At 29.5% G+C, this 8,983-nt stretch overlaps 3 protein-coding genes across 3 annotated transcripts; 2 read left to right on the top strand and 1 right to left on the bottom strand.

Annotated features, from left to right (window-relative positions):
• Positions 1–802: 802 nt before the first annotated feature.
• On the bottom strand, positions 803–2,170 carry LOC126925576 (dolichyl-diphosphooligosaccharide--protein glycosyltransferase subunit DAD1). Its single transcript, XM_050741272.1, has 2 exons — positions 1,848–2,170; positions 803–994 (listed from the first exon to the last, which is right to left on the bottom strand). Exons 1-2 carry the CDS (start codon positions 2,050–2,052, stop codon positions 864–866), a joined length of 336 nt encoding a protein of 111 aa, XP_050597229.1. The 5' UTR covers positions 2,053–2,170; the 3' UTR covers positions 803–863.
• Positions 2,171–4,458: 2,288 nt separating this feature from the next.
• On the top strand, positions 4,459–6,282 carry LOC126925574 (protein CLP1 homolog). Its single transcript, XM_050741270.1, has 3 exons — positions 4,459–4,869; positions 4,974–6,031; positions 6,123–6,282. The coding sequence occupies exons 1-3, from the start codon at positions 4,771–4,773 to the stop codon at positions 6,232–6,234; spliced, it is 1,269 nt and encodes a 422-aa protein (XP_050597227.1). The 5' UTR covers positions 4,459–4,770; the 3' UTR covers positions 6,235–6,282.
• An 820-nt stretch (positions 6,283–7,102) lies between these two features.
• LOC126925937 (uncharacterized) lies at positions 7,103–8,636 on the top strand. Its single transcript, XM_050741948.1, has 4 exons — positions 7,103–7,189; positions 7,289–7,638; positions 8,183–8,417; positions 8,532–8,636. Exons 1-4 carry the CDS (start codon positions 7,103–7,105, stop codon positions 8,634–8,636), a joined length of 777 nt encoding a protein of 258 aa, XP_050597905.1.
• The last annotated feature ends 347 nt before the right edge of the window (positions 8,637–8,983 follow it).

The raw sequence follows: 8,983 nt of genomic DNA, 5'->3' as shown, positions 1-8,983 counted from the left end.
TATCACGCAAACAAAACGTAAAACACGAATATTTTACAAACTTTTGAGTGTTTAGTATAACGTTTCTGATATGATTGATGAGAAATGAAGCGCAAGTGCGCCGAGCGGCATATTTCGACAAAAAATAAGAGCAGCGCGATCGGTATTTGTCGCAAATAAATAAACGAAGCGCTATCGCGCTGCATGGCACAATCCGACACGGATTCTTAAAAACCCCTGGCACTAAAACGGTTAAAGGAAAATATTTTTTAACAATTTAATAATTTCTGCTTTTTAAGATTTTCTTTGAAATCCTATTTTTCTATTCGTAAGAAAGTCACTATTCTTAAGAGTAGAAGAAAAGATTTTGATCTAATCGACATCGACTGGTTGTGAATTATATACTCATCGGTGGATTAGAGGACTGATAATAATTAGAATGTATTGTCGAAGGTAATATTTTTCTTTTTTCATATATTTCTTTTTTATTCGAATACAGGATAAAATCACCTAATATTTTTAATAACAAATGGTTGTTATTTCTATTATTAATTTTAGTTTTATTAAGTACAAAAGAATATATTGAGAGTACGTTTTTTAATATGAAACACTATTATTTTATTTAAAAATGAATATTCTGTATTTGATTACTTTTATCAGTTGTAAACATCATTTATTTATGTATACTAGTAAAAAAGGTTATATTTGAAGCAAAGAAAAAAGTTTTATCATTTATTGCAAAAATCTACGATTAATATAAATGAATTTTAATTTCGTTTCTCTATCATTTTTGAAATAAGGTATTTTTAATAATAGATTCGAATATAATAATGCTTTTAGTAGTTTATTACAAAATTTTACAAGTAAAATCTCATTTTTCATTTTCAACCAATGAAATTCATAACAACAATATGTAGAATTACATGTGCAAAAATAAAATCTGCAAATCCTCTCTCTGGACTTATTCCATGAAATTGACTTTTATTCTGGGGATTCACTTGTAACCGTAAGCAAACTGAAATACATGGAAGAAGAAATAATTAAAACATATCCATTAACGATTGTTAACATAATTACTTGTATGATTTAATAGATTAAACTTAATACATTTACTACACTTTATTGAAAAAAAATACCTATATATTAACTTCATATTTATTTTACTAATAATTTATATTGAATATCTTTCTAATATAAGAATTTATAAAACTTATAAAGAGGAATGTAATAAATAAAACAAAAAAAATTACATAGCAAATCATGAGATTTTTTAAATATTGCATTAAAAACTTCATCAATATACAAAATAATTTCTATTACTCACTTAGTCCTATGGGACAAGATACTAATAAAATATAACAAATATTTATGTGTTACGCGCTGTACTTTCCATTAAAGAAAAGATAAAATATACAGTTATGCACTAAAAGTAAATATTCATCATATGCCGAATATAATCAAAGAAAGAAATGATAAATTAATATATAATATTTTTTAAATAAAATTGCAATTCTTACTTCCTTAGCTAACTACTAATATTAAGATAATTGGAAAGGTAATTTAACAATATGCTTTATATGATAACAACTTAAAATTTAATAAATGATATAATAAATGGATTATGATATCGAAACTATACAATTATTTCTACAATATTTAATAACTTACAATATTTATAACTATAGAAAGAGATTTATAAAATTAAAATAATTAATATTACTGTTATTAAAAAGTCAATCAAATTAAAAAAGAAAGAAATAATCATCAGTATTGATAATATTACAACTACATAAACTTATCCTACATTAAAATTTTAATAAACATAAGTTAAAAATTTGAACATATATAAATATGATTAGTGATAATACCTCCAAGAACGAAGCAGGAAACGCAGGAAATAAATCCACTGAGAAAACTATTGAAAGGGAATGTGCCGACCAGACAGCAATATACGAATTGTATGACACCCGTTAAAAACACATAAAGTAGATAAGCATCTATTATTTTAAGTTTTTTTGGCGTACTTTTTGTGTACTCTTTCCAAAATTTCGCTATAACTGTTAACGCAGTCATGTCGTTCAAAAATTTTTTGACGTTCAGTGTTAGGTTAGATCGTACTTCGACTTTAGTATGCGCGCATCATATAGCGTGCATGCGTGGCACGTTCCGAAGTTGCGCACAATATAACTGATAAATACATATGTATGGCCGATTCGATAAACAGAACTATCGATTCGAGTAATATTGCGTGCAAAAGAATCGATGATTTAAATTCGAAACATCCAATTATGCTATTCTTAAAAAGATAAATTTCTAAACTTTTTAAAATAAGTAATACTTATTAGTAAGGGTTTTTAATTTATTAACTTAATATTTTTGCAGATATTTGTAGTGAGCTTGTATAATTCAGTGATTAAACTTTTGGTCTTCTTGGTAACTTTGTAAACGTGGTAAACTTTGGTCATCTCCCCGTCGTCGGGGCGATGCTGAGGGGACACCAGGAGTTCATCGCCGTTCGCTCCTACTGCGAAGTAAGTTATGCGCGTGAAGGAGCGAGCGGAGCGGGATAGGAAGAAGAGACAGGATCCTGTCAGGCTGCCGTACCCAAGGGACCCTGCACGCCGCAGGGTTGCGGAACCACCACCACTGCCGCCCTAGGTGCGTTTAAGGAGCCGTCACGCCGAGGAGGGTCTGGGCCCTCCCCGGACTTGCACGACGGTACGGGGAAGAGGCGTTAGGGGATTTGTGGTCCCCCCCCCCCCCCCCCCTAGCGGCTCAAGTCAAGACAAGGACGCCTTCCTTAATAACAAATAGGGAGAAGACGAAGAAGTGCTTCGGCAGGATTTCGTAAGAGAACCCGGGCCACTTCTGCGAAGCGTCAGGAAGACCACCGTGGGGTTTTAGTTGGTTTGAGTCCGACACTAACTTGTCGCCACCCAGAAGGGGGCAGGGCGTCCGAGAGGATTTCCCCACGTAAAAAAAAAAAAAAAAAAAAAAAAGTGGTTGCTGCCAACTACCAACTATCAATTCGAACAGGCGTCAAACGACTGACTTTACGTCACGATGATGCTGCATGGGGAAACTATGATAGTTTTTCTCTGCAGCACCATCGCGATGGAAAGTCATTCTCTAGTGATGTCGCATTAGCGAGTTACATAGTGTCTTTACGCTCGGTGAATATTCTATGTTTTAACAAAGAGTTAGTTCAGTAATACTTGTACCGTAGACAAGGAAGTTGAGTACAACTTGGACTTTGGAAGAAAACGCATTTCGTTGTCCCGTTGACCACGGATTCGTTATTAAGCCTAGGATCATTGTCATTAGGCTCTCGAGTATCTAATTACCACGGTTACTTGTCAAATTCTGTAATAATCATATTGGCATTAGTAAATATCTCCTCTATTGCATAACAATAATGTCTAATCCAAATGAAGATTTGTTTCATGTCTCTAATCATAACCCTAATCATAACGTGAACCCGACATATCTATATTTCTTCAAAAATTGGTTTTGAACTTTATCACGTTAATGCTCAACCTATCAAAATTGGATTTTAATGAAATGAAAGTAACTAAATTCATCATTAAAAGAATTAGAAAAATTAATCTTCACAATAATATCATAAATATCTAATAAATAATGTTTTGTATGGAATGTAAATGTAATGTAAATAATGTTTTAGATAAAAGATACTGAATATAAAAGATATGAATGAGAAAAAAGAAAAGAGAAGAAGAAAAATACTTTCACTTATGTGCAATCAGCAATGTAGATCAAGAAATTATACGTGGATGAATAATAAACCTTCATATTTTTTTTTATTTGGTAGAATTTTCACAATCAATTCTCATTGAGAATTATAAGTAAATTATTTTGGTGTGATACTATAACTTGGATTATAAGTGTTTATAGTATGTTTGATTCTAGTTGAATCTAATGCTTAAATCTAAAGGGTAATGTCTTTTTAATCTGCGGATCTGATCCGTCGTATCAAGTAATTGACCTTCATATATAGAAAAGATATTTGTATACAGAAATATAGACGTAAATACAGTTACATATATCTATATCACTATATTGTATGCACTAGGATTAATACATATTAATTATTAAGAGTTAAGTAATATAATATAAATAGCAATAAAATAGCAATATAATATATCAACTAAGAATTCAATATAAGAATATAATATAGTGTAAGAGATTAGAAATAAGAGTACAACTACCAGTTTGTAAATATACATGACTTTAAAGTACAAATAAGTTATTATTAAATTACATTCAAACACTTAGCAGTCAGTGATGTTCGACAAATTATGGGGGTTATTCGTTGCACGACATGATTTTTATACACCCTTTATTTATAGATTTTTAGAAATTTTAATATACAACGACATGATCTCATACATCCATACTCCTCGAATGTTGGAAAGCGATTCTGTTTCTAAATATTCGCGGTCGTTAACTTCTCGCTTCCAGATTCGATTGAAGTTGCGCACGGCAATTTTATACCGCCACAATAACATCATAGGTTAGCGGTTAGGTTTTCTAAAAATTAGTAATTTTGTTCCAATTTTATTAAATAAAAAATTGCTTAAATTCAACTTATCCAAACTAATGGATCATTATAAATAATTATATAAGAAACTATAAAATATTTCTCCATTCCTAGTACTATTCATTTTTAGTACTATATTTAAGTGTTAGAAACATTGCCAAATGTTAATATAGAGGTTAGGGTAAACATGATATAAAGGCATGTAATAATTGAATATAATTTATGTTCACAAAATGACAGACGAAAAAACGCAAATACAGGAATTTAAATTAGATCCAGATTGTGAATTACGATTTGAAGTTGAAACAAAAAATGAAAAAGTTTCGTTAGAGGTATGTATTATATCTTTCGTGTACTTTGTATTATATTATATTATCTTTTGTAACTATACATCTTTTGTAACTATATCATAACATTATATTAATCTTCTTTTTAGTTAAAGAGTGGATTAGCTGAAGTTTTTGGTACAGAATTAGTGAAAGGCAAAAAATATGAATTTACTGCTGGTGCTAAAGTAGCTGTATTTACTTGGCAAGGTTGTACAGTAGAGTTAGTTGGAAAAACTGACGTTAGTTATGTAGCCAAAGAGACCCCAATGGGTCTTTATTTAAATTGTCATGCTGCAATGGAAAGACTCAGGGAAGCTGCAGAGAAAGAAGACACTAGGGGTCCTATAACAATGGTTGTTGGTCCTTGTGATGTAGGAAAATCAACTCTATGTAGACTTTTATTAAATTATGCAGTTAGGATGGGTCGTAGGCCAATTTTTGTAGACTTGGATGTTGGTCAAGGTCATATAGCAATACCAGGTACTGTTGGAGCACTATTAGTTGAACGTCCATCAAATGTTGTTGATGGTTTCAGTCAGCAGGCACCATTAGTCTTTCACTTTGGACATAAAACTCCACAAGCTAATGTTGCTCTTTATAATCTTCTTGTAACACGCCTCGCAGAAGTTTGTTCTGATAGACTTCAAGCAAATAAAAAAGCCAGAGTTTCAGGAATAGTAATAAACACTTGTGGTTGGGTAAAAGGAGATGGATATAAATTGTTGACACATGCTGCTCAGGCTTTTGAAGTAGACGCAATTCTAGTATTGGATCAGGAGAGATTGTACAATGAACTTGTTAGAGATATGCCAGACTTTGTTAAAGTTGTATTCCTTCCAAAAAGTGGTGGAGTTGTGGAAAGAAGTCAAACTCAAAGGACAGAAGCCAGAGACCAAGGTGTCAGGGAATATTTCTATGGTTCTAGGACACCGCTTTATCCACACAGTTTTGAAGTGAAATGGAGTGAGGCTAGATTATACAAAATTGGAGCTCCAGTGCTTCCCGCATCTTGTATGCCTCTTGGAATGAAGGCAGAAGATAATTTAACAAAATTAGTAGCTGTTACACCTGGACCAAATCTTCTTCATCATCTATTATCTGTTTCATTTGCTGATTCACCAGAAGATGACGTAGTGCAAACTAATGTGGCTGGATTTGTCTGCGTGTAAGAATTATTATAAGTAAAATGCTTTAAATGAAAATAATTTATATGAGCTTTATATTAACTATATAATTTATTTTTGTTTTGTTTATAGAACCAATGTTGATGTTGACAGACAAACATTTACAGTTCTGAGTCCACAGCCAAGACCATTGCCAAATACAGTTTTATTACTTTCAGATATACAATTTATGGATAGTCATTAACTTTTTAAATGAAATATTTAACGAGTTTAATAAATTTTCTATTAAAAAGTGCTTTCTGTGTTTCTTTTTTAATACAGTAAAAATTAATTTTTAAATGATTATAATAGGATATTATAATAAAATATAGTCCCTGGTTGTATAACGTAGCTAAATGAACATTTCGAAAAATTCATTATACTGGGTGGCTCAGCAAAATGAGACATAAATATCAATGTACAGTCCTATTAGAGTAGTAAGAAACCCGAAAAAATATGCATTCAGATAAAACTAACAATGAGATAGCAAAAACTGTGAAATCTCTAATGAGTTGGCTGTACGTGCATTAGACGCTTTAGGTTGATGGTGAAACAAACCCAAAAAGATTTGAGTGCATGGCCTTTTATTTTCGAAAAATCAATAAGCTTTTTTTATTTTACTTTATAAATTCCTTTAATATTAATATTAAGTTTTTTTAATGTTAAATATTTACAATTTATGTTGATAAATATTTTATTATTTTTATTTATTATAGTATTCCTATATATTCTTACAATTTTACAAACGGAAATTGCAATAAAAACATTAAAAACATAAGAAATTGCTGTACCAAGAACATAACTTTTCAAAGATAGAGAACCATGCGATCCTTTGGGGCTATTTTATCATTAATCTAAAGCATTGAATACACATGCAGCCAACGCACCAATTGGCGATTCCTCAGTTTTTGTTATGTCTTGTAAGTTCGATAGATCGATTATTCAAGATGATGTAGTAGTATTTCAAACTTCGAGCTGTTTTGTAACAATTTTTGCTATTTTATAGAACAAAACAAACTATATAATCAAATTATAATTCAAATTAATTCTTTAATGATTAAAATCAAAGAGATATGGAAATCGTCCGATCTAATATACCAGATATTTCTCACTTTGAGAAGAAATTTCGCGAAATAATTTATGAACATCAACAGAATACAGTAGACACCATTTTTATACTCTTTTATACAAAATTTATATCTGACATATTTTTAAATCAAAAGAAAATAAAATCAATATGTGAAAGAAGTTAAAATAAGAATTGTTGCAATGAACATTTAATAACATTTTTTCAGAAGGAATTGAGTAATTTAGAAAAAGAATGTTTATTGTTACGCGAAGAACTTTGTTCGAAAGATCATCTATTGCAAAATGAACAAAAAATATCGAACGAATTAAAAATTCGTTTAAAATTGGCATCAGAAACGATTGTTCGATTGGAGGAGGAAAATATGCATAATAAAATTGATTACTCGAATTTGTCAATGAATTATGAAACCTTGCTTAAAGAGAGTGATGTTTTAAAAAAAGAAGCTCTATCCTGCCAAACAGAAGCCGCGAAAGTGAAATTAAAAGTCACGAGTTTGGAAAATATATTAGGGCGGGAAATTTGACAAAAAGAGAAGCTAGAGCAATCATTAATAGAACTAAAGAATGATTATCAGAAAATCACAGCTAATATTGATATGTAAATTTCTATAAAAGTTTTATTGTACTATTATTCTAGAAATCATTTTTAAAACATTATTGTTATTTATATTTTAAATACTTTTTTTTTTAAATACTTATTTTCTATAAAAGGAATCGTAGTTTGATAAGAAAAGGTGTGAAATGGGCTTAGCATTTGCTTTACTCTTATCAATTATCTCTTAAAGATTAAGTTATCTTCTTGAGGTTTTCTAAGAGTTATTTACGATACGATATCTTATTTGTTTAAAATATTATATAATTTACAAGTAATTTTAGAGACTTTTAAAGTTCTTTACTTATATTAAATAGTAAAAAATATCATTAAGATTATAATAATATATCAATATGTAAATATTTATTTGTATGAAATGAATATTATTTATAAAAACTTTACATGTATCAATCATTTATTTATTATTAATTACGATATTAGCTTGAAAATAATCTTTGTTTATTTAAATTAGAAATATTGCCAAGATTGCAAAAGAACAGCAATATTTATTAGAAAGTAGCAAAGCTGCAATTCAATTAAACAGACGATTGCAAACTTTTGGTCTCTGTTCTCATGCAATTAATAAAAGAAACAAAGCAAATATAAGAGAATTACAACATAAACTAACTGCTCTTTCTGTTAATGAATTCAACAAATTACCTAATGATAGTATATTATATCCAGAAATGGAAAATTTATGTTTCAAGGTATATAGATTATATTATTCTTTTGCATTATTAGTATCATAAAAAGTTACATAATACTAAAAATGTTTAACTATATCATGTATTGTATTTGTGTTATTAATCTATATTTTTCAGCTGAAAGAAATGTTAACAAACTTCAAAACAAAAATGCAAGATCCTGTACCATTTGAAGAAAAATTGGACAGAATCCTCAACGAGCTGTCCACAAATTTAACATAAATATAACAATAATAAAAACAATTCTAATGAATGAAGTTAATCAAGTCGATGATTACCAACATTTATTTCATTTCAGTTTCTCAATACATCTGATAATGATATCTGATAAGTAGGTTTATATCGACTTGATAAAATATTTCAAAATAAAATTACATTGCTTATCGTTATAAAACATGTTAAAAAATTACTAATAATTTTGTATATACAACACCATCCTTGCATTGAAGCAATTTGAAATTGTAAGGAAAAAATTAGCCGTTAGTTCGTTGCCATTTTCAATTTGTTCCATTTTGTTAAAAACTAAAACTGGAAGCTTTCCAGCGATCTCTTTATTACAGTAGTTGACC

Source organism: Bombus affinis, chromosome 16 (genome assembly GCF_024516045.1).
Source record: "Bombus affinis isolate iyBomAffi1 chromosome 16, iyBomAffi1.2, whole genome shotgun sequence".
NCBI classification, from domain to species: domain Eukaryota; kingdom Metazoa; phylum Arthropoda; class Insecta; order Hymenoptera; family Apidae; genus Bombus; species Bombus affinis.
Note: the sequence above shows the minus strand (reverse complement) of the source record. Positions and strands in the feature narration are given on the sequence as shown.